Genomic DNA, 27344 nt, shown 5'->3' with positions numbered 1-27344 from the left:
AATTTATAGCTGCCATGGAGGCGTCACGACATCGTTGCCCTCGATGTTGTGAATTAAAGCAAAAAACATTCAAATAAAATCATGTCAATTCGATGTGTAAAGAGAAATGTCATAAAATATGTTACTTTTAATCACTACATATCAAAATAGAATTCCAAAACGGTTCAACACGAAAAAGGATCAAGTCCAAAGATGGATCAACTCAAATTCAAACAGCCGATAATGAATATATGAAAGAATAAAAACAATGAAAATAGCTCAAAAAAGAGTCATGAACATAGATATATTGGACACCTACAATTAGAGGATTTATCAAACCCAAAATGCCAAATGTGATTCCATGAAAATAAGACATCAAGTGATAGATGCCTGGATAGAGAATGAGATAAGTCATTACTGTTGGTCCAAACTCTCTCAGTGATTTGATGATGACCCTTCATACTTAGTGAAGTATACTCTATCTATTTGTGTTCAGTTTCAGCGATCATCTCTGAGTCTGTTCAGCGATCGTTGAACATGTATTATGAACGTTTCAAAGAACAAGTATTCTCTTAAGAAAAAACTCACACCAAAGAAACCTCCAGCGATGTCAAAGAAGTAGTTGGAGAAAGAGATATGATAGTTGTGATCTGATGTAGATTCATTGATTACAGAATGTCTAAATCAAAGTATGAAATTTGATCATGATTCAACAAATATTGAAGAACCTTTAGAGATGAATCAGTGTCAGGGATCAAATGAATGTTGCTCAACAAGATTAGTTTTTGTCTTATCCTATATGCACAAAAAGGACAACCCTATAACTCACCCAGAAAGACACACGTTCGAAGTTACTATATTATCTCCAAACGTGGTTACCAATTTTGTGAAATACAACTGTTTATATGCGGCTAGAAGCCTGTATTTCTAAAGACAAAGGACAAGCTCTTTGCTAGAAGTTTTCCACGTGGCTTGTACCCTCTAACTTGCATTAAATGCAAGGGGCATAAATAGGTGAGAAGACTTCTCTTCTCAGCAACGCCTTTTATTTCTTCTACGTACTATCTTCTTTCTTGTTCTTAATCTTCTTTGTCATTTCCTGTGTGTTTCTTAGATTAGGTCTTTACCTTATCTATTTTCGTAATAGTTTGTAGATTCTATATTGATTTTCTTTCATCAATAAAAGAATTTAAAAAGAGAAAATTTGTGTCTTTGTTACCTTTAAAACTCTTGTAGATCCGTTTAGAACCAACAAGTGGTATCAGAGTAGTGTTTTTCTTATATGTATCTTAAAGGTAATCTATTTTCCATTTTCTTTAAATGGCTTTGCAAAACACCAACACAAACTATCACGATAATGACTCTTTTGCCAAACCTCCCAAATTTAGTAGTGACAAGTTCAGTCTCTGGAAAAATCGAATGTCTCTATTTCTAGAAGGCATGGATCCTTAGATCCTTTAATATGTTGAAAATGAATCATATTGTTCCATTTGCAATATCTCTAGCATATCTTGCCAATGCTACCACTGTTGACATACCTGAAAGGCAGATTCCAAAGCTCCCTCACCAATGGAGCAATGAACACAAGAAGAAAATGGCTCTTGATACTAAAGTTAGATCTATCATAGTTATGTCTCTTCCTGATGAGATATATCATTATGTCATGAAGCTTAAAACCTCTAGATCCATGTGGGACATATTGTGTGTTCAATATGAAGGTACCATTGAGGTATAAGAAACAAGAAAGATAATCTTGGTGCGATAATATGAAAGTTTCATTTATGGCAAGCTGAATCTTTTTTTAAAGTACATCAATGTTTTAACTGCCTACTTACAGACCTCATAACCATTGGAAGAGAATATTCCAACTCTGAAACACTAACAAAATTCCTAGAATGTTTGCCAGAATCATAGGATAGTTATACCATGTGTCTTAAAATGTCAAAAGACATGTCCAATATCTCTCAGCACTTTATATGAGATTTTGCACAATCATAAGCAATCTTGCCAACTGAAGAAGAAACTCATACGAGATTCAAAAGAGTCAAAAAGCTCTCCTGTAGCTTTACCCTCTAAGACTCCTTCAGTGACAACTCCCACTCTCACATTCATTGAGTTAGACTTATCTAACTTCGAGGACATAACAGACGTCGATCTTTTAATGTTTGATAAGTCACTGGCTCTTCTTACAAATTCCTTTAGAAGATTCACCAGAAAAAGTAACTTTCAAGGACCTCCTACACTAACTATCACTGACAAGTCAAATACCTTCCAGCCTAGTGGTAAAGGCTTAGGCATGGCATAGTCATGAACCCGAGTTCGAGCCCTGGGAGGGGAGTGTTGGCGACATTTAAGTGGGGCCATGTTTAGCCTCCAAATTTGCCGGGGATTAGTCGGGCTTTGGCCCGGACACCCTTACAAAAAAAAAAAAAAACTATCACTGACAAGCCAAAATCAACACCGATTGCTAAGGCTTCAATGATCTGCTTTAACTATGAATGCAAAGGATATTGTGCAAGTGAGTGCAAGTCTAAGAAAGTTGTGAAGCAATCTTCCGCATCATCCTCCGTCAAATCAAAAGGCGATAAATATATTAAGTCGAAGAAAAAATATAAGAGAATGAAGAACTACTGGCGTAAAGGCAAGGGTGTGGACGGTGGGGTGTGAGAAGGGTGGAAGAGCCTAATCCATGAACTGGAATTAAAGTACCATTGCCAATACATATAGATCGAATACTAGCATTTTATGATACCTGGGTGGGAAGTGAAATGGGAAGTGAAATGAGACAATGCTCTAATATCCATGTACCATTGATTTGCAGGTAGGATTAGAGTCATCGCTTAGAAAGCCTGGCCTAAGTCAGTTAGCCCCAAAGCATTAACGAAGGGAGGAGCAGACCACTAGTTTGGCCTCAAGTTTTGTGGCCATTGTGAAGATAGGAACAAATGAAGGGTTTATGGGCGTCAGGACCCGTTGTAATGTCGGTTGCTGCCGTAGGGCAGAGCAAGTCCACAACAACCATGTAGAGACCAACTCTACATTGATAATTATTATTGGATCTTGGATGTTGGTTGATGGTTGGGGTCGTTGGTTGTCAAGTGACCTGCTTGAGTAGTGACAAATGCAGTGTATCACGTGCCAAGTGGTGTTGTTGCTCTAGCTGGAACATGTTTCGGGCGGTGTCAAAACTTGGCAGGCTCTGGTTGATGAAGGCAGTAGTGGTGTCAAACTTAGAAGGTAGTCCAGGAACAAAATATAGAACAATATCTTTGTCATTGACATTGCAATCAACATCTTTAATTGATTAGGGAGGTCTTTGAGGCACTGACCAGGTATTTAGGGATGACATTGACTTGAGAGTGAAGGTGTTGATTTCATGTTCAAGGGTGGCAACACGAGAGCTCTTGTTGTTTTGAAAATGGTTTTTGGGGCGTCTCCAAGCCTTGTATACCATGGAATCGGATTCCAACACACAAACTAGGAGGTCATTTGAGAGAGAGAACCATATATCCATTGTAGAATATAAGAATCGACTTCATTCCAAGATTCAAACGTTGGATTAGTCGCGGTTGGTGGCACTGGCAGGGTGCCATCTATATGGTGGAGGACCTTGTAACCACGAGCGTGAAGCTTGAAAAGATTTATCCAGGATGTGTAGGTGACCATGGTTCCATCGAAGACTAGGACTTTATGTTATGTATTTGTGATGGTATAGACCGGATGAAGATTTTTGGTCGGTGGAGGGAATGGAGGAGTATGATCAGCACGACAAGCCATAAAGAGGGTTATAGGTAGGTACTGTATGTAGGAGAAGAGATGGAGAGGTTGCCGTAGCAATTTAAGGTGAAGAGAAAAGAGGCTCTAATACAATATAAATCTTTGTATATTCCTTGCACTTTTACATGATGCAAGTCATCAAATACATACAAGAGTACTAGTCAATAAAAGGAAAACAATCTACTTTAGAGAAAAGAGATTAATACAAATTTGTAACATAGATAAGGGACATACAAAATATTAATGATATCTCTTCCTATTAATAAGGCCGCGAGAGGACGCATGACAGGCTTGGCAATGGGCATGCGGCTTGAGGCGCGACCTAGGCCTCCGAACCCACTAGTTCTTGCCTTCTTTGGTCTAGGTCGTATAAAAAAAGGTAACATGCAACCAACATTTAGGAATGTTATATAAAGTTAAAAATATCATATTTAAGAAATATTTTTGACATATTTATAATTCTCTTTCTAACTTTATATATATATATATATATATATATAGGGACAGTTTCAAAAGAAAACGCTAACTATTTAAAAAACAAGAAAAGAAATCGTTAATGTACAAAATCATATATGATTGACGTACAAAATCATACATGATTCGGCAACATGCATTCTATATTCAGTACATTTGATTTGACGGAATGTTTTTTAAAGATTTGTATTTCATAAATTATTTAAAATTGAAATGATTTGAAATTTTTGAAGTGTTTGGTTGATAAGAATTATAATGAAATATAATTTTATTTTTTATAAATCTTGTTTGGTTTGTAAAATTTGTAATATAATTTATTTATTTATTGTAAATATTTGTCTTTTTTATAGATAATTTATTTGTCACGGTAAGATATCGACACAACAAACAGATCAAGACAAATTTGATTAAAAAGACAAGAAAAAGATGCTACGTAAACAATTAAAATCCATGAGGTTCATATTTGAAATGAAAAACCATCTCTCAAACGATTTCTAAATTGTCCATTGTGGGATTTCATTAATATTTCGGGATTTTAAATATGGATTTTAATTTCAAATCTCTCCAATCTTATCAAATCTTGTAAAATAAATCAACCCTAAATTTTTGTAAATTAATTAACACTTTGTTATGATATTGTAGGAGTTTTACGTATCCATGCCCTTAACGGACTTGTTCAATTGATCAACAATTTATTATAATAAACTAGACCAGTACCGATGATTAGAAGGTTTAAAATGATAAGTTTACATCTATTATTTTATATGTTTAAAAGTGAAATAGTTAGTTTGCTACTTTACCAGCCAATGCGATGATTAGAAACGTTTTGCCATTCAGAGTAAATTGATTTTGACAATAAACTCCCACGTTTTTAGTTGTCACCAAATCTTTTGGTACTTTGCCTAACTCTTTTCCCCACCTCGCTTTCTCTTTCTTTTAAGTGGTATGCATTTTGCATCAAATCCATCATCATCCCTCTTTGAAATCCAAACATGGCTCGTGACTTTAGCGGGTTATTCTCAGTCCATGTCTTTATAATCATGTTATGGTACCTCGAAACTTTTGTAGTCTCTTTTGCACCACAAGTCCCTTGTTACTTCATATTCGGAGACTCGCTGGTTGATAGCGGCAATAACAATGAACTCGTTACGAAGGCTAAAGCCAATTACCGGCCTTATGGGGTTGATTTCCCACAAGGTGTCACCGGTAGATTCACCAATGGTCAAACCATGGCAGACATCATCGGTTTTTCTCTTTTCTCACTTTTTGTTAAACGGTCCTTTTTCTTCGCTCTTTATATGTTTATAACATGCAAAGGGATTTCTGAAAAAGCTCCCATTTGACTAAAATGCTCCCAACAGGCCTCATTACCGCTTATATATAATAAGTAAGTAGAAAGAAGGGAAAGCTACTGAACCAAATAGTTGAGGCGACCAAAGGAACATTTAGTTTTTGTGACCTTTGTAGACAACTCAAATGGTAATACCTTAAGTTTTTTATTCACCTCGAGTCCCCTGAACACGACTTGAAGTTTCTCCAACTGTTATTTTACTTCAAAGCATGCGCGATTAGTCGGGACTTGTACGCAATAGGCACATAGCATCATTGTTGTTTGGTAGTAACATATAGGTTCATAGTCGCAAGAAAAACACACCTACACACATATCATATATATATATATATATATATATATATATATATATATTACAAGACGAACAATGATTTTGAATACTTATTTAGTCTGCCAAATTTTCCAACAAAATATATCATATATTTTTCACATGTTTAAGTGAAAAACATGTACAGAAATAATATTGAGGTCAACAAACTGCTTGCTTGATTTCAGGTCAATTTTTAGGTTTCCGTGAGTTCATTCCACCGTATGCTAATGCAACTGACAAACAAATCAGCAAAGGTGTAAACTACGGCAGCGGGAGTGCTGGCATTCGAGAGGAATCAGGAAGTCATTTGGTAATCATCATTTGCAATGAGACCGGTACCCGGCATTTTTTTTTTCATTTCTCTTAAAAAATAATTAATGTAAACGGCCGCTCTACCCATTGGGGTGGTTCAAAGAAGAGTTATGCCTACACATGCTACCTTTTCCAAATCTTACTTTTGAGTACCGTACATTCCATTTTTTCTTTTGATGGAAATCCCATATGGACAGGTTCGATTCCATGCCTAAACTACAATTGTAGCAATTGAGTTTATTATGGTTGATTTCTTGCAGTCACAATTTGTCAGGATTAATTAGTCTAGACATAGTTTGTGACATCCTTCCAAAAATGATGAACATTCATTATTCTACATGAATTTTCACTTTGTGGATTTATGGTCCTTCAAGCATAAATACTTCTTATAAAACATCCATGAAACTTTTTATTTAGATATGCCGATCAACAAGGAGACATTAATTAGTTATATCTGCTTGTTTATTATTTCGTCACAGGGTGATCGGATCAGCTTGGATAGGCAATTACTTCGTCACAAATCAACAATTTCACGCCTTTCGCGCTTTCAAAGAAAAACACTAAAAAAATGCATTTACGTAGTAAATATAGGAAGCAACGATTACATCAATAACTATTTACTATATGACATATACAACACAAGCCACATATATTCCACCGATCAATATGCAGAAGTCCTTATACAACAGTACTCTCGACAACTAAGGGTACACACCTTCTCCTTGTTACTTGTATCTTCTTTCGCTCACTTTAGTCTTATTTTTCTTAACATTCGCCTTATTCATTGTGATCGTTCCTTCCGGGTGTCAAAGATACCCATGATGTCACTATTTTCTCACTATAACATAACGAGGTTTATAGGAAGCTAAAAATGTCTCAATATCCTAAAACAATTATACGTCTTTAAAAAAAATTTAGGACTCTTTTAAATAAAACGTTCCATCAATTTGTTCTTTCACATTATTTAAAAAGTGTCGTACAAAAAATTGTATTCACATGATGCTGCTCTGAATAAAGTTTCTTATAGATAGCTAAGAAGACACTTTATATTAAGACGTTCAAAGGCTAATAAAATTGTTAAGATGTTCAAAAGTTTCTTTTAAACATATTGTAACACTTTTACAAGACATATAATTGTTTGACATTATAAACTTACGTATTATAAAACAATCAATTACAATACATATACATTTTAGGCGTTCTATAAATCCGATTATGTTGTAATATCTATTTCTTTCCAAGTGAGCTTTTGACATAAAATTACCTTATGTTTCTGATGGTTTGCTTGATGTATGACAGACTTTGTATAGATTGGGAGGTAGGAAGGTTGCTGTGTTTGGTCTAACTAGGATGGGGTGCACCCCGGTTGAGATGAACAAGTTTGGGACAGATGGGAAACCGTGTGTAGAGTTTGTGAACAACGCGATTAAATTATTCAATGATAGGCTTATGCCTCTTGTTGATGAGCTCAACAATAATAACTCAGACGCAAGATTCACTTTCATAAACCTTACAAGCATTTTATTACCACTTGGAGGTAACTTATGAGTTATGAGCAATTAGGTTAAAAACTAACTTAAAGAACTTAAACATCAACCCATACATTACCTAATTAGATCAGTCTTCTAAGATCCATTGGAATTTTTGCAGATGTGCCATTGCCAAGTACTCCTTGTTGTCATGTAAGGAAAGATTGGCAATGTGTTCCAAACTCATTTCCTTGCATGATCCGCACATTGTCTATTTTCTACGACGGTTTCCATCCCTCGGAAATTTCTAATATCGTCATTGCGACAAGATCATATATTGGGCTCTTACCAATGGACGCATCTCCTTATGATATAAGTCATTTGGCTCGACTTTAACATTCAATATGATATGTCACACGTTTTTGTGCAAAAGCGTAAGCATGATGAAGAGCAATTACGTGTTATTGTTTATATGTAGAAAAATGCATACCAATTTGTGTATTTCATATGGATCAATATCCATCGTTTAGTTTCAAATCTCTCTTAGAAGGAATAGGGGATATGTACTAAAAACGTGTCTATTGTTATTACGAAAAAAAAGATATGTTTAACTTAATTTGGTAGCTAAACAAATTTTAAAATTATAACTAATATTGATGATAGTAAACATGATTGGCTTTTTTTGCTTATTACTTTTTAAATTGTTGTATCTAAATGGAAACACGCAAAGTAAAATTAATTAATTCGATGCTTATGATTTGGTTCATCATCATTAATACTAATGGTTTAAACTTTTATTAATTTGAAAAATATATTATCAAAAACTAGTATTTAAGTACCCCAATTGACTACCAATGCCACATCCAACCAACCATCTACTAATACATGTCTTTATGAAAATATAGATGTTAAGGTGTCGTTTACCAAACGTTTACCCGGATAAGTGATTCTTTGCTTTACCGGATGAATATGGTAAAGGCTAATAATCTTACCCGGTAAGAGCGAAGGCAAGAATCGAGAGTTTTACTGGGTAAGTTAGGACGAGGACTCTTACCATGGTTAGCGCTTGCTGGGATAAATTGTTGCATACGATGCGTTTTAATGAATAAAATCTTACCCGATAAATAAGCGATAGTGTTGAATTTTACCGATAGGTGCTTAGCGGATAAGTGTTTAGGTAAATGGCCCCTAAAATGTTGATTTTGAGAGTATATTAGTCTAAATTAAAAACCCTAATTTTGGTCCTTAAGATTTAATAAAAGATCTGAGAGTGGGACCTGTATTTTGATAAATCTATAAATTATATTTGTGGCTTTTATTTTTCTATGGAAGTAAACGTTAGTTTATTTTTTCCATTAAAACAAGAGGCATTTCAGACTTATTTTCTTCTTTTTCCTTTTCTTTTTAAAACTAATAAGAATATTATTTATTTATTTATTTAATTTATTACTATATATATGCACACAAACACACGGGGGACGAACTAACATAGAGACATCATCCGATCTTACTTTTATCGGAGAGGGAACTCATGGAACACAGGAACACCAGTACTACAACGTCCTCCTTCCCCCTTATCACCAGGAACTCCATCCAACTCATACACCACCGATCCATGCTTGTGATGAAGTTGTGATTTGGTCTCTGGTATAATCCATTTACAGCATATATATCAAAATCTAAATATGTTATTTGGTCCCTTGGTTTCCTTTGTATTTGAATCTTGTCAGTCCCAGATGATACCCAGATGATACCTGTCATTTGATCCTTATAATAAACCATTTGATCTGTAGTCCAGGTGATCTTCCACTCTTCCAGAAACCTAGAACTTCAAAATAGATAGAGGGTGTGGTCCACCGGAGAAGGGGGCGCAAATCATCTGGGTAGGAGCTCGGCGTGCTGTGGTGGGTGTGTGAACAAAACATAAACCAAATTCTTATTCAATGTTATCAACTATTACAATACCAAAAGTAAACAAAGAACCCTATATCTAAGAACTATTAACCAAAATATATGAAGATTGATAAAGCGTTTGAGAGAAAACCAAATTTGATATGCAAGATTTAAAAGAAAAAAATGATCGTATCTATGAGCTAAAAGCCAAAAAAACCCAGCTTATATATAAAACCTATATTTGCAAGTTTAGCCCTCCAAGAATCTTGAATAAAGATTCTGCTACCCTTGATGTTCTCCATAAAGTGAGGCATGGTCCCTCGACATAAACCAACAACTTTTCCTTTATAACAGCTTCAGTCATTTAACTTTATTAACTGAAAAAACAATACAACAAAAGTAAAGATTGATTAAAAAAATCATATCTTTTAACACCCTCCCTTAATCTTGACTTTTGAATATGTCAATCATCCGTAACTTAGAACATAAGGAGTTATGATGATTAACCCCAAGAGCCTTAGTAAAAATATCAGCAAGTTGTTCGGAGGAAAGGATGTTTACAACTTTAATCAAACCTTTACTAATGGTTTCACGAATTTGATGAACATCAATTTCAATATGTTTAGTTTTTTCTTGAAAAACAGGATTGTTAGCTATTTGAATAACAGATTTATTATCACAATATAAAGAAATAGGTATCAAATCTGAAACATTGAGATCAGTAAGAATTTTCAGAACCCACAAGACTTCACATGTTGCTGAAGCCATAGCTCTATACTCGTATTCAGAAGAAGAGCAAGAAACAGTACTTTGTTTCTTACTTTTCCATAAAACCATGGAATTACCTATATATAAACAAAAACCTGTCACAGATCGTCTAGAAGATAAACACTTACCCCAGTCAGCATCGACAAAAGCAGTTAAGGTAAAATTTTCTGCTCTACTAAAGCTAACACCTTTACTTGGTGACAGCTTCAAGTACCTAAGAATTCTTAGAGCAAGTTTTAAATGAGACTGTCTAGGTGAATACATAAACTGACTCAAACAGTGAACAACAAATGCAATATCTGGTCTAGTGGCAAGTAAAATATATTAGTCTTCCAATAAGTCTTTGATAACCAGTTTGATCAGTTAAAGGAGGATCTTTACAATTACTTGAATCAGTAACAACTAAATTTATATCCATGAGAGTATTACATGGTTTACACCCTAAAACAACTCTAAACAGTATTTTATTTGAGACATACAAATACCGTTAAAACAATCTAAAATTTCCATACCCAAAAAAAATTTTAGTTTTCCTAAATCTTTTATAAGAAATTTACTTTTCAAAAAAAACTTTTACTTTTTCAATTTCAGATTCACGATTTACAGTAACAACAATATCATCTACATATACCAAAAAAATAATAAAAACAGATTCAACTTTCGTGGTAAACAGAGAGTAATCATTTATGCGTTGAATAAATCCATGTTCAACTAAACAGGAAGACAATTTAGCATACCATTGCCTTGGAGCTTGTTTTAAACCATATAAAGATTTAACTAATTTGCATACATGTTTATCTTTGCAATTATAATATCCTTCAGGCAATGATATGTAGACTTCTTCCTTCAAGTCTCCATAGAGAAAATCATTATTAACATCTAATTGATATAAATTCCATTTATTCTGAAGAGCTAAGGATATAATACATCTAACAGTAACCATTTTTACAGCAGGAGAGAAAGTTTCTTCATAATCCAAACCTTCTCTTTGACTGTCCCCCTTAGCTACAAGTCTTGTTTTGTATCTTTCAATTCACCCACTGGATTTATACTTTATTTTATATATCCATTTACAACCTACGTGTTTTCTACCTTGAGGTAAGTCTGTTATCATCCAAGTACCATTTCTATGTAAAGCTTCCATTTCATCATTCATGGCACTAATCCAATTTATATCTTTACATGTTTCTTGAAAGTTTTTAGGTTCTAGAGACTTGTTTAAGTTACATACAAAACATAGATTTTCAGAAGACAGGAAAGAATAATTGAAAACCTTTTCTAAACCATATTTAACTTTTCCTTCAACAATAAAATCATCAAATTTATGTGGAAACACATAAACTCTAGTGCACCTTCTAATAGTTTGACTAGAAGATCGTATACTAGAGTTACCCTCAGAAATGAGATTATTAGAATGATTTTCATCACGAGGCTGATTACTAGCAGCCTCATCATAGCCACTCAGGAGTTGCTATCTAGTAACTCTTTTATTATTGTTTTCAACTTGAGTTGAAGAGTCTAGATTAATTGACACGTTTGAGCTGCCTAAAGGCTCCTAGTTGGCAACTCTAGTTGGGCTACCTAGTAATCTATAGTTATTAGGGTCAGTTCCTTGCTGATATGTATGCCTATCAGCAGACTTGTCTCCATTCTCATCATTGGGTATGGCATCCACAAACTCATTAAAAGAACAGTGAATGAATTCAAAGAAATTTAATCTGTTAATATCACCGTAATTGGATTAACAACCTTGTTAACCCTCATCTTGAAAGGAAAGATGTTTTCATAGAATTTAACATCACGAGAAATAATACACCTTTTAGATTCCAAACTAAACAATTTGTAACCTTTCTTTGACCCAACATATCCTAACAGGACACACTTTTCAGATTTTGGAGAAAATTTATCTATAACATTAGGTATGACAGCAAAAATGAGACATCCAAAGTTTCTAAGATGAGCAAGAACAGTTTGGAATCCATAGACTAATTCATATGGACACTTACCATTTAACACAGAAGTGGGGGTTCTATTTATTAAGTAAGTGGTTGTAAGAATGCATTCACTCCACATATTTAGGGGGACTCCTCCATGAAACATAAGAGCCCTAGCAATATTTGGAAGATGACGATGTTTACGTTCTACCACCGCATTCTGCTAGGGAGTATATGCACAAGATGTCTGATGTAAAATTCCTTTATTTTTTAAAAACTCACTTAGTTTTTTACCCATAAAACCAGACCCATTATCACTCCTAAATATTTTAACACATTTTCTAAATTGGGTATTGATCAAATTATAAAAAAACTACAATGTTTACTTCTACTTCATCTTTGGCTTTTAACAAGAAAACCCAAACAACCTTGGTATAATCGTCAACAACAGTAAGGAAATACTTATAGCCCTCCTTACTTTGAACATGGTAAGGACCCGAGACGTCTAAGTGAACCAGGTCACCTAGGTCTTTAGAGTTATGAATACTAGACTAAATTTTTCTCTAGTTTGTTTAGCCTTGTGACAAATGTCACATAGACCACAGTCAACATTGTTAATTTTAAGATTTGTTTTTAACAGTTTCAAGACTTGGTCAGCAAGGTGACCTAGACGACTGTGCCATAGTTAGGCAGAAGCTAAGCAACAAATGTTAGAACTTTGAGAAACACAAGAAGACTCACTGTTAAAACACTGATTAAAATAATACAGGCCCTCTTCTTGACTACCAGTCCCCGCTACATTCTTTCATAGCGAATTCTGAACATAACAATTCGATTCATCAAAACCTACAAACACTTTATTGTCCCTAGCAAGTTTATGCACAAATAACATGATAACATTGAAATATGGAACAACCAACACATCAAATAAGGTTACATTATTTGACAACTTAAAATCTCCAATTTTATTAAATGCAAACCACCCAATTTGTACAAAACCGTGTAAATCATCCTCATCCGTCGATTTCATTATTTAATCTTATGAAATTTTTTCATGAAATTGTTTGATCTTGTGAAATTGTTTCATATAATACTTTTTTTGATGATGTTGTTTCATATATGGTTATGAAATTGTTTCATATAATACTTAATGAAATTTTAATGAAATTGTTTCATGTATTTCTCTAAAATTAAAACAATGAAGATGATAATATCCATGATTAACACCCTCCACAATAAAATGATTAATCAACCTCTCATAATTACAAAAATAATGAACAAAATGAAAGATTATGATTGGTTGAATGAGTTTTGTACGGTTTGTACAAATAACGTGGTTTGCAAAGTAAACCTCATATATATATATATATATATATATATATGTAGGGAAGGGTTCAAACGAGAACACCTTCATTTTACGAGAACGCAAGAACACCCTTTTACTATAGACAATCACATGTGATACTATTATTCCATCACATATGATACTAAATTAGAGACGTGGACGATTTTCAATGCGATTTTGGTTTTGGGCCAAGTCGCCCTTACACCACTAAGTCTCCTCGCAAGTATTATCACATGTGATAAGGTTGTTGTTGATATGATACTATAATCCATCAAGACTATCATATGTGATGCTAAATCATAGACGCATACAACCTTTGGCGCGAGCTAAGTCGTAGAACACGTCGTCCGCACATCACAGGGTCATCTCACGCGTATTAACACATGTGATAAGGGTGTTCTAGCGTTCTCGTAAAATGGAGGTGTTCTTGTTTGAACCTCCACCTATATATGTATATGTATATACATAAGGAGCTTCAACCGTTTAGAGAAACTCACCTCCATCAACCATAAACCATTAGATTAATTGATTCAACGAGCGTGATTAAAATTAATATTCATAAGACTATTTTTAAATTAAGAAAAACCTCACCACGTTGGTATATTTTTTCATCCATTTTTAGTGATTTTCTGGTTTTTCATTTATTTATAGTTTTCCGTGAACTCAACTTTCTCTCTCTTAGAAAAATATACGAAAAACTAGAAATCCACGAAAAAAATGGATGAAATAATTAATGAAAAAAATATGATTTTCAGGATATAAATTATTTCACTCGATTTTTGTTTATATATTGTCCTTTTTCAAATAAGAAATAGGTGGGGGAGGAGGTGAGATTTTTTAATGTAAAAAATATTATTATAAACGTTCATTTAATCATATCCCTTGAATCAATTAAACTAATAATTAACATATATCATTTTATCCTAACCTTACTATATATGTGTGTGTATGTGCGCACACATATAGACGTACATAATATATTTTTCGAATGAAAATATATTGTATATTGAAATTAAACGTAAAATATAATAACTAATATCTATTAAAGTATAATAATTAATTAATTTAATAAACTCAAAGTACAAAAACTTAATATTTTTTGTTTTTTAGACGTAATTACGGATTTGTCCTTATGGTTTGTGTGATTTTTACGAAATTAGTCCCTTGAGTAAAGAAAAAAAGAAAAATGATGAAAATTCCCTCAAGGTTAACGAAGGAACTGGATGGTCGTCAGGAGGTCCTAGGTTCAAATCCAAGAAGAAATAAAAATTCATTTGTGGCTACGGAGGTTCAAATGTGGTGACTCTGGGTTATCTGCAAAACAAGTGGTCGTCTTGAGATTTGTCGGCTCGAATAGCAGGTTGGATATCCAGATTCCAGGTTAATAAAAAAAATGTAACAATCTATTAGTAGTTTCATTGCATGTATTATATATTGCAAGTCAAAATCATTTTGATTTATATATTTTCATTGTTTGATAACATCAAGAAAAAAATGAAAAAATAGGAAAACCCCTTCCACTATTAACGGATTCTTTCCGTCAGAAAATAACGGATGGATTTCCGATGGATCGGATCCAAAAAATTTAAAAAAATTAATTTTTCTTGACTTTCATTACAAATCCTGTCACTTATTCTTTTTAAAGAAACAAAAAAAAATTAATTTTGACTAAATTTTAAGGCGGAATAATTATTTATCTATTATTTACAAAATCCATCAAAACGTCTAATTTTCTTTAAAAAATAATTAATTTAATATTTGGGCGGATTTTAATTAAATAAAATAATTAATTTAAATCCGCCTGAAATCTTAATTAATTAGTTAATTTTCTAGAAAATGTTTAAAATAAATCATTTTTAGAATTTTTCAATGGTTCTTTTTCAAAAACAATTGATTTTTTAAATTCAATTGGACTCGTTTTGTCAGAAAACTCACTTTTAATTTAAACAATACCTTGTATAAATTAATTATTATTTGTTTTATATTATTATTTTCACGTTTCATCATGAAGATCTATGCAACAAGATTTTTGTAGTACAATGATTATTTCATTGGGCTACTGAAAGTACATACGTTAGGTTTAAGATTTTTCTATTAAAACGGCTTGATTTTGAAAAATAATTACAATAAGTCTTATGTCCACCTCTTTCTTTCAAGTTGCATCATTTCTCTTTTTGGAGTCTAATAAACATGGTCTCCGACCTCATCTTGTTGTTCCCATTACTCATAGTTATGGGCTTGATGCAAGTTCAAACATTTGTAGTCGCTAGTCAACAACCACAAGTTCCATGTTACTTCATATTTGGAGACTCATCAGTGGATAGTGGCAATAACAATGGACTCAATTCAACAAGTAAAGCCAAAGTAGGGTTGTCAAAAAGCTTCACAAGTCAAAAGAGCAATACGTTGAGAGGTACTTGGCAGATTTAACGTGGATAAAACTAAAGTGGTAAGTTGGGAGTCTGATGTATGCGATGGTATATACAAGTCGTGATATATCCCATGAAGTAGGTGTTGTTAGTCGGTTTCTATCAAATATGGGTAAGAAGCACTGAGAATTAGTTAAATAGATTCTAAGATATCTGCGAGACACTTCCAAATTGGGTATAACATTTGGAAGCCGCAGTAGAGGCTGTCATGGTAGTCGCGACAGCCCCATGTCTGGTAGGGGCAGCAACCCTACTGGTGGGCGTGGCGACCCGTGCGCCGATGACATTGTTGAGTACATGGAGACCGCCTTTCAGGGTTTATATGAACAAGAGGTGGCCATGGAGCCCCCAGCTTTGACAGGTTCGGGGTCGGGGAGAGGCCCTAACAATGAGATGCCGGCACCAAGTCATCCGAGCCAATGAAAACATCTTTCTTTGTAAGGCAATGGGTAAGTAGATGTGGTATAAGACTTTGTATTACATGATAAAATGATATGAATGTCTTTTGTGTTGTAATTTTTTTTTATAATTCTACAGGTTTAAAGATGTCCATGTTATCCGGGAGATGACGACTATATTTAGGTCTTCATTTGTTGGTCTGTGGCATAAATGGAAGGAAGTACCTTAGGAAGCATGCGACTTGATGTTCCAGCACTTTCAGGTTGGTGTACCATTTTAATGTAATTATACATATACGGTTATTGTTTTTATATGTATACAAATATTGTATATGTAGGCTAAGTTCTATTGGGAACCAGAGATAAATGATATGGTTCATGATTTATGGACCAAAGCCATGCATAGTAGGTACTCAGATTAGATGAGCTGCACGTGACTGGGCCGTGGCATAGGCCTATGTCGGTGCTCAAAAATGGGATGGTGAGGAATTCTCACTGATTAGATTACACCGTCCTGTATGTATCATAAAGAGGTTTTGGCTTCAGATGATTGACCATGTATGTATCTCTATTGTGAGCTTTTTGAACTGCCATGTGTTTTGTACCCCTTATATATATGCTCTATTTTTAACAAGTTTGGGATACCGAGCCTTGGAAACGAAAATCGAGGATCAATAGGGCTAATCGGAACACATAGTTTGAGAGGTTGTCGTCCAGACACACTGGGGGATCGATCAATACTACACAACATCGAGACAGGATGGTGAGTATATAATATTTTTTGAAAATGTAATTCATTTTTTATGTTTACTAACAACTTAACATAATTATCTTATGTAGACAAAAGTAATGGGTCGTGAGTCGACTGCTACTAAGGTGTTTAAGCGCACTCACTGCACGAATCGGAAGTTTGATCAAGGTTCGTCCGACCCGCCTACCTATCCTCCTCAGTTCAGTTACCCCAAAGATGCTAGGTATCATGTAAGTTTTCTAAAACAATTACTTTGGTTAATAGATACGTTTGGTAGGTTTAAGATAATATATTTTAATAAACATAGTGATGTTGTTAGTTTGGGATGTCATTGTTGGGCAGACGTTAGGCTAAGTAGATATGTTGAGAATGTGACTACATTGGTATTATTAGAATGATTTAATTGTTAAAAACAGGCATTAGATATGTTTGATTTTCAACCGTTATGCTGCTGGAATTTCTACATATATAACCTCACCCGTTTTTGTTTTGGTGAACGATTGGAGCGATTTCAATCGCTTAGGGGTGAGTCACAGTCTAGTGCCGACAACCCCCCTAATGAGGCATCTCTTTGGGAGCAGAGTGTCGGGGAACAGAGGAAAGATTGCATCTTTGGTTTCGGGACCACCCAGGATCCTTCTTATGCTATGACGGGTAGATATAGCAGTAACGGGTCATCATACGAGTCAAGAGCGGAGGTATGCTGGTTATATTGTTATAAACTTTTTCATTACTAAAATTGCAAACAAATTCTTGATTTTGTCGAATATTGAATATTTGCAGGTAATGTAGTTGAGAGAGAAGTTGTCAAGGGTAGAGGAGGAACTAGAGACCGAAAAGAAGAATAGGGTAGATTTGGAGGCCAGACAAGCTGCCTCGGCAACCGAACAGGCCAGCATGCTGCATTAGCCGAACATGCCGTCTTATCGGAGCATTTTGTTGCATTTATGCGGCAGTCAGTATACGTTTCCCCCCTCCCCACTTCCCGATAGTTAGATTTTAGGCATTTGAAGATTAAATTGTATGAATTGAATATTTTAAATTATATGAACTGTATGAATTGGATATTTTAAATCGTATGAATTGGTTAGTTTTAGTTTGTTCACAATTTTGTTTTGTTATATTATGATCAGGTTTTGTATAAATAAATACATGAATTATGTAATTTCAAAAAAATTATTTTTTAGAATAAAACAAATTAGCCACGGATTAGCAAAGGAAAATCTGTCGCTGAAAGTCCTTGAAAGTTCCTCACTGATTCGTCGCTGAAAGTTCCCTCGCTGATCGATGTCGCTCGCTGATCCGTCGCTGAAAGTTCCCTCGCTGATCCGTTGCTGAAAGTTCCCTCGTTGATCCGTCGCTGATCCGTTGCTGAACGTTCCCTCGCTGATAGTTCCCTCGTTGATCCGTCGCTGAAAGTTCCCTCGCTGATCTGTCGTTGAAAGTTCCCTCGTTAATCCGTCGCTGATCCGTCGCTGAAAGTTCCCTCGCTGATCCGTCGTTGAAATTATCCCTCGCAAATATGTCGCTGAAGTTATTCTCTCGCTGATCTGTCGCTGAAAGTATCCCTAGCAAAATTCGTCGCTGATATCCCTTGCTAATCCCTCCTTGATAGCATTACCTACGAGCATTTGACCGACGGAGTATCAGCGGCGGATGACTCTTTTGGCGACGGATTTGCAAGGGAAATTTTCCTCGCTAATACTATGCATTTTTGTAGTGTGTATGTGTATGTATATATATATATATGTATGTATGTGTATGTATGTAGATGTATATGTATATTATATATGTATGTGTATATACATAGTGAGCTTCAACCGTCTAGGGGAAACTCACCTCCATCAACCATAAACCATTATGTTAATTGATTCAACGAGTGTGATTAAATTAATGCTCATAAGACTATTTTTAAATTAAGAAAAACTTCACCACGTTGGTATATTTTTTCATCCGTTTTTAGTGATTTTCTGGTTTTTCATTTATTTATCGTTTTTCCATGAACTCAACTCTCTCTCTCTCTCCCTCTCAAAGAAAAATATAAGAAAAATTGGAAATCCACGAAAAAAATGGATGAAATAAATATATCAATATGGATGTCAATTTAGTGAGAAAATACGATTTTCAGGGTGTAATTTATTTCACTCGATTATTGTTTATATTTTGTCCTTTTTCAAATAAAAAGTAGGTGGGGGAGGGGGTGAGATTTTTTAATTTAAAAAATATTGTTGTACATGTTCATTTAATGATATTCGTTGAATCAATTAAACTAATAATTAAGATATATCATTTTATCCTGAACCTTATTATGTATGTGCACACACATATAGACGTACATAATATATTTTTCAAAAGAAAATATATTGTATATTAAAATTAAACATAAAATATAATAACTAATATCTATTAAAGTATAATTATTAATTAATTTAATAAACTCAAAGTACAAAAACTTAATATTTTTTGTTTTTTAGACGTAATTACGGATTTGTCCTTATGGTTTGTATGACTTTTACAAAATTAGTCACTTGAGTCAAGAAAAAAAAAGGAAAATGATGAAAATTCCCTCAAGGTTAACGAAGGAACTGGATGGTCGTTAGGAGAAGGGACCAATTCGTTACAAAAAGACATACGATCTATCCTAATCTGTAATAAATGAAGTTTATGGACCATTTTCATAACAGCCAAAAAATAAGAGAGACCAAATTAGTAATTTACTTTAATTATAATAATATGGAAGACCTAAGAACCCTTCAAAAACCATATTTCTTTTCATATAATTGACAAAAATTTAGCTGATATGATGAAACTATTATATAATCAATTACTGTTAGTAACCTTTGACACCCGGGGGGATTTAGGTTAACTGATTAAGGTAGACGGAGCTAATGCACCTCCTCTATCATCCTGATAGAAATGGAAGAAAGAATTAGGGGGGGTTTTAAAAGTGAATTCTTTGAAGTTGATGTATGCTACATTATGGTAACAAAAAAATGTGACAATCTATTAGTAGTTTAATTGCATGCATTATATATTGTAAATCTAAATCATTTTGATTTATATTTTTTTATTGTTTGATAACATCAAGAAAAAAATGAAAAAAAATAGGAAAACCCCTTCCACAACTTAACAATCATAGTTTTGCTGACGGATTCTTTTCGTTAGAAAGTTACTGGTGGATTTTCGATGGATTCGATAAAATAAAAACAATTAAATTTTCTTGACTTTCATTACAAATCTGTCACTTATTTTTTTTTTTTAAAAAGAAAAAAATTTAATTTTGACTAAATTTTAAGGCAGAATAATTATTTATCTATTATTTTCAAAACCATCAAAAGGTCTAATTTTCTTAAAAAGTAATTAATTTAGTATTTGGGCAGATTTTAATTAAATAAAATAATTAATTTAAATCCGTCTGAAATCTTAATTAATTAGTTAATTTTCTAGAAAATGTTTTAAAAAATCCATTTTAAGAATTTTTCGATGGTTCTTTTTTAAAAACAATTGATTTCTTAAATTCAATTGGACTGGTTTTGTCAAAACTCACTTTTAATTTAAACAGTACCTATTATAAATTAATTTTTATTTATTTTATATTATGATAATTATTTTACGTTATCGCATGGAAACTTTTTACGTTTCATCAAGAAGATCTATGCAACAAGATTTTCGTAGTACAATGATTATTTCATTGGGCTACTGAAAGTACATACGTTAGGTTAAAGATTTCTATTAAAACGGCTTGATTTTGAATAAAATTTACAATAATTCTTCTCTCCACCTCTTTCTTTCAAGTTAGTGGCAATAACAATAGACTCAATACAACAAGTAAAGCCAATTACCCGCCTTATGGGATTGATTTCCCACAGGGTGTTACGGGTAGGTTCACCAATGGTCGAACCTTTGCAGACATCATTGGTATCTCTCTCTCTCTCTCCCATTATTGTTTATATCGTCGAAGAAAACATAAATATTTCAATCTCATTGGTGTTTGTCACAACTTGTTTCTAGTCGAGTATGTTAACTTAGTGGTCGTGGGACGGCCTTAAATGAGTCATTTTATCTCAAACTCTAATTGAGCTTGATCGCATCAAATTTTATGAGTTTGGTACAAAATTGAGCTCGAAAAAGATAACGAGCCAAGTTCATATCAAGTTTTTCTACACCCATGCGTGTTAATATTGTTAGGTCTAAGCTTGAATTGAGTTTGTTTTATCGAGGTATTTGAGCTTAGTTCGCATACAAATCGAGCCCAAATCTTCTTTGAGTTGCACTGGTGTTTGCATCAAGAAAACTCATTGAGCTATCAAATCGAGTTTGAGATTAGTTTAACACCATGAAATTGAGCTCAAACCTAGTCAAGCTCAAGTCCACATGGCTTCTTTGCATCTCTAGATTATAGGTTTAAAAATAAAGACCATAATAACATTATCGTCAACAAATTATTTGCTTGATTTTAGGTCAACTTCTAGGCTTCGATAAGTTCATTCCACCGTATGCTACTACAACTGATGAACAAAACAACAAAGGTGTAAACTATGCCAGTGCTGCTGCAGGCATTAGAGAGGAAACAGGGAGCCAACTGGTATATATGTGACCATCGTTTACATAACTCAATTCTGCTGGGACATGCATAACCACATTCGATTAACAAGCTAGGAGACATTAGTTAAGTTTTATTAATTTTTCGGTGTGCCATTCCACAGGGTGAACGGATAAGTTTCGATAGACAGTTACTTAATCACAATTCGACAATTTCACACCTTTCGCACCTGCAACGAAACACCCAATTCCTGAAAAAGTGCATTTATTTAGTAAAGATCGGAATCAACGATTACAGCAACAACTACTTCGTGCCTGATTATTACAACACAAGCCGCATATATACGACAGATCAATACGCAACAGTCCTTATACAACAATACTCTCAACAACTAAGGGTATGCATCATGTTACTTATGCCTTCTTTCTTTCACAATAGGGTTTATAATTCGATTTTTCTAATCAATATTGCATGGCAGACTTTATACAGATTGGGAGGTAGGAAGATAGCTGTTTTAGGTCTGTTAAATATAGGGTGTCGCCCAGCTGAAATAGGAAGGTTTGGCACTGATGGGAAACCATGTGTTGAATCAATCAATGACGCCGTTAAATTATTCAATGATAAGCTTAAGCCTCTTGTTGATAAGCTCAACAATGAAAATTCAGATGCACGATTCACTTTCATCAACATTACAAGCATTTCATCAACACAAGAAGGTAAGCTATATACATTAGTTATGATGGTATTCATCGTTCCTAGAAGGTTCCTTAGTGTTTTCATTTTTTGTGTTTTGCCCCTGAACCACTCTCTCTCTCTCTCTCTATATATATATATATATATATATACACATACATAGATACATACATACATACATACATACATACATATACAACTGATTTCATGATAGGTTGAACTGCATAACCTAGCAGTACAATCAGGTCTAAAGTTGGTTTATAATTTAAGATTCTTTGGGAATTTTCAGGTATGCGAAATGGTCCTTGTTGTGAAGTAGGTGAAGGATGGGTATGCATTCCAAACGGAAGTCCTTGCCAAGATCGGGCTTTATTTACATTCTATGATGGTTTTCATCCTACTGAGGCTTCTAATACCATTACTGCAACAAGGGCATATACTGCACGCTCACCAATGGATGCTTCACCATATGATATAAGTCATTTGGCTCGCTTGACTACTTAATGCATTGTATAATTACTATTATATACATACTTATATAATAAATAATCTTTAATTACAAACCCAATAAATTGTACAAACTTAACCAAGTTTTCATGCAACAAGAGTTTTCGTGCAACAAGTATGAAAATACAGTGTTTATACAGTGTTGTTTACAGTGTTGTTTCATATGTGAAATGTTTTGGATTGTTTTGTATATGGAATGTGAAACAACACTATATTTTCATATGTGTTGCATGAAAAATGGTTTTGCAAGTTTTTATGAATTGTTATATTTATAAAAGAAAGAATATATATATATATATATATATATTTACACATATATATATATATATATACATGTGTATATATATATACACGTATGTATGTATGTATGATGTATGTATGTATGATTTATGTATGTATGTACATACACATGCATCGACACCATTCGCATTCTACACATCCCCACCAAACATTAATACAAGGGCATCTTCAACAAAGGCCTACTACATCACTTGTTCACTCGCTTCCGATCCAGCCTAAGCGTCCGCCCTACTCCCGTTTTCACTACAAAAATGCAGAGTATCAGCGAGGGAAAAATCCCTCGCAAATCCCTCGCTGAAAGGGCAATCCGTTGCTGATCCGTCCCTGATACTCCGTCAGTCAAATAGTCGTAGGTAATGTTATCAGCGACGGATCAACGACGGATCAACGACGGATATCAGCGACGGATTTGCGAGGGACACTTTCAGCGACGGGTCAGTGAGGGATAGTTTCAGCGACGGATCTGCGACGGATCTGCGAAGGAACCTTCAGCGACGGATCTGCGACGGAACCTTCAGCGACGGATCTGCGACGGAACCTTCAGCGACGGATCTGCGACGGAACCTTCAGCGACGGATCTGCGACGGAATTTTTGAGGACTTTCAGCGACGGATTTTCCCTCGCTAATCCGTCGCTAATTTGTATAAATTTAAAAAATAAATTTTTTGAAATTGGATAATTCCTGTATTTATTTATAAAAATAACCTGAAAATATTTAACAAACAAAAACTGTAAACAAATTTTAATAACCAATTCATACGATTTAAAATATGGATTCATAAAATTTAAATATTTAATTCATACAATTTAATATTCGAATACATATAATCTAACTATCGGGATGTGGGGGAGTTGGGAAAATGTATCCTGACTGCCGCATAAACGTAGCAAAATGCTCCGATAATGCGGCCTGTTGGGCTAATGCAGCAGCTTGTCTGGCTTGTTCTGCCTCCAAATCTGCCCTCTTCCTCCGTTCGTCCTCCATTTCAGCCAGATGACGTTCCTCCCGTAACTGTGCCTCCTTCTCTACCTTTGCCAACTTCTCCCTCAACTCCGCTACCTGTAAATATTAAATATTCGACAAAATCAGTAATTTGTTCCCAATTTTAGCAATGAGAAAGTTTATAACAATATAACCAACGTACCTCCGCTCTTGACTCRTATGATRACCCGCTACTGCTACATCTAAGTCGCATAATGAAATACCAAAACAGATAGTGGCAAACAGTATAAAATTGGCATCTATAAGAGTAATAGACAGGAACCTGACTTTAAAGACCACACCAAATGATTCCAGTATATCCCACTCGAAAGTAGGGCACGGGAGGAATAGGATGTTGTACCCAAAGGGGTAGAAAATTAAGTTGTTTTCATAAATGGTCACCCTATCAATCTCAACCAGCATCACAACACTTTGCTTAGTTCTGTTGGTTTCAGTTATTATTGTAAGACTCACAAGGCCTTGAAACACATTATATATAGGCATGCAAGACATRCMTGTGGATGTACCATTGAACCTCCAGCTGCAAGCAAGATGTCACAATAAATTTCCAAATATTAAAGAACCTCTYTCATTCAAGGTGTCATTCTGTAACAKACTAAGAGTTTGCCAGTCATCATGCTAATAACGGGCCCATTAGCATAAACTCTGGAATCAAGCTAACCAAATTACAGTACAACAAAAACATATCTGATCATTATGAGGAAAAACTTGAATCCGAACTATAAAACGGTTCGACTTTAAGAATATATGCAGTTTCCCTACAATTTCTACTTCGCGGGTGCTAAATTGTGCTGTCCACACACTATGGGTGGAGCATTCGACAACTGAAATGGCACTAACGTCCTCTTAAATTTGAATTTTCAAAAAAAGAAGCTCTGCTAACTCGCTAAGTGCATAGTTTTTGATACTTGAATCAACTTGAGAATTCCTGTATCAATTTCATGAATCAATACGTATTCAAGATTTGCTTCATCACCATCCTTTTATGGAGGGGTTTCCAAGGATAACGTTCTCTTAAACAACAGTAACTGTCCCCAACCAGAATTTCCACATTTCCTATTCCTTTTTTAAGTTGTTTTTTTATATCTCTTGCTAGCCTACACAAGCCACAAAGTATGAACTGCACTATGAAATTGATTAAAACATCACAGAAAGAGTTCTTAGATCATTTGGTTCAAGAAGAAATGGAAATGGAAGCACATACCCAAAGCACGGTTCCATCCCCACCAAGAGTTACAACAAGATCAACTTTCTCATGCAGAAGCAAAATGCCATCCTCTRTGAATAACAAGACGAGAATGATCAACAAGAGAATTTTCTAGCTTATCCTTGAACTTAACGGCAATAGACATAAGATAAATGCTCGCTCTACATATAACTTCATTGAATTCTTTAATATCACAATATAATGTTACTTCATTTTGGTTCAGTATGAATCGCATAGCATCTCAACAAGAACTGCAACTCATATGGGAGAAAAACTATTGTTGTTGTGCAACTATAAAAAGTTATGTGTAGTAACCGCATTTGAAAGTAACATATTAACATACTTGAAATAAGAAATTGAAAGGGTAATTCTAAGTTGTACTAACTGAAGAATGGACGGTCTAATTCTACTTCTGGAAATCAGAATGGGTTGCATGGCTCACCATCTTTCTAGGTTTGCAAAAAGTTGTAGTATGGGGACTCTGATACAAGTTCCGTTCTTTCTCGTGGTTCCACGTAAATATTTAACTTCTTCTCCTTCAACCACTTGAAAGAAATGAACATGTCGCAACAAAACTTCAATAACTAACATTTTCAAACCAATGTGCCTAATTGCATGCAGAAATTGTCTCGTAAAACCTCTAGGGAGCAATTTTGTTACTAATATTTCCCATCATATCAAGAAGATATGAGCATGGAACTCCCAGTTCATATATACATATATACGTAGGGGAGCGATCAAATGCAAACCACTCAATTTGTACAAACCGTGCAAACTTCATTCGACGGATGAAAGCGGTTTGCACGGTTTACACAAAACATAAGCTTCTAAAATTCCAATACTTGGTTCTGTACAAATATATTCACAAACGGCATCTGCACTTGTTTTGTACAAATTACAACACCAACTAAACATTCGAATGCAATTCCTCCCAAAATTACAACATAATTTTGTATTCATTAAAACCAAAACCGAGACTTCTTTTTTACTATCATGACTTTTGTATTCATTAAAACCAAAACGGCATCTGCACTTGTTTTGTATATGGACTCATGACTTCTTTTTTACTATCATCCCCAAACTTTGGATGTTTTTGGATCTGCATACACTCTAAATGTAACCCAAATATTGTTCGATTTTCTACTTCTTTACATAAAAAGTAAGGGTACCTAAGTAAACCGAGAGGGTGGAAATGGTGACGGTGGTGGTTGGAAATGGAGACGACGGTCGTGGTTGGTAACGGGTCCGGCGACTTGCTGTTGCTTGAAGATGGTGGTGGTCGGCGACGGGAAGGCGGTGGTGGTTGGCAACAGGTCCGGTGACTTGCTGTTGCTCGGCGACGGTGGTTAGCAACGGGAAGACGGTGGTGGTCGGCAATGGGAAGACGGTGGTGGTCGGCAAATCGCGACAAGACGGGAAGGAACCGATCGATCTATGTGTTAAAACGGTGGTGGTARCGACGGGAAGGAACCGATGTGTTCAAAATGTGTAGAATCTGATAATGGGGGCTTGACCTAGATGATGGGTTTTATTCATAAGTTGATATCAGCGAYGGATTTYCGAGGGAAATTCCGTCGCTAAAAATGTATTTTTTTTAATTATTTAATTTATTTAATTACTTTTTTAATTAATAACTAAAAATTTAATTAATTATTAATATTTACATTAAACCGAATAAATCTCATTAAAGCCCAATAAACCAAATAAATCCCACTCAAAATAGCCCGGTAAATGGATTAACGCCCAGTTAAATGGGTCAAGGCCCAATAATACAGAGAATGAATATACGAATACCTAAATATATAAATATGTACATATAACACATGAAAATCAAGAAAATACGACATCAACACATAAAAATATGTACATATAACACATAAAAATGAGAAAACAAGAAAAAT

At 34.5% G+C, this 27344-nt stretch overlaps 2 protein-coding genes across 2 annotated transcripts; both read left to right on the top strand.

Moving 5' to 3' along the window:
• The first annotated feature begins 5222 nt into the window (after positions 1–5222).
• On the top strand, positions 5223–8068 carry LOC112523080 (GDSL esterase/lipase At2g19010-like). The gene is made up of 5 exons (XM_025132520.1): positions 5223–5475; positions 6077–6201; positions 6683–6910; positions 7503–7740; positions 7854–8068. The coding sequence occupies exons 1-5, from the start codon at positions 5223–5225 to the stop codon at positions 8066–8068; spliced, it is 1059 nt and encodes a 352-aa protein (XP_024988288.1).
• A 7734-nt stretch (positions 8069–15802) lies between these two features.
• On the top strand, positions 15803–22930 carry LOC112523792 (GDSL esterase/lipase At1g29670-like). Its single transcript, XM_025133468.1, has 6 exons — positions 15803–15935; positions 20986–21108; positions 21651–21775; positions 21897–22130; positions 22212–22449; positions 22716–22930. The coding sequence occupies exons 1-6, from the start codon at positions 15803–15805 to the stop codon at positions 22928–22930; spliced, it is 1068 nt and encodes a 355-aa protein (XP_024989236.1).
• Positions 22931–27344: the final 4414 nt, after the last annotated feature.

This window comes from Cynara cardunculus (genome assembly GCF_001531365.2).
Source record: "Cynara cardunculus var. scolymus isolate 2C chromosome LG 12, CcrdV1, whole genome shotgun sequence".
Classification (NCBI taxonomy): Eukaryota; Viridiplantae; Streptophyta; class Magnoliopsida; order Asterales; family Asteraceae; genus Cynara; species Cynara cardunculus.
This window is presented reverse-complemented; position numbering and strand designations above follow the sequence as displayed.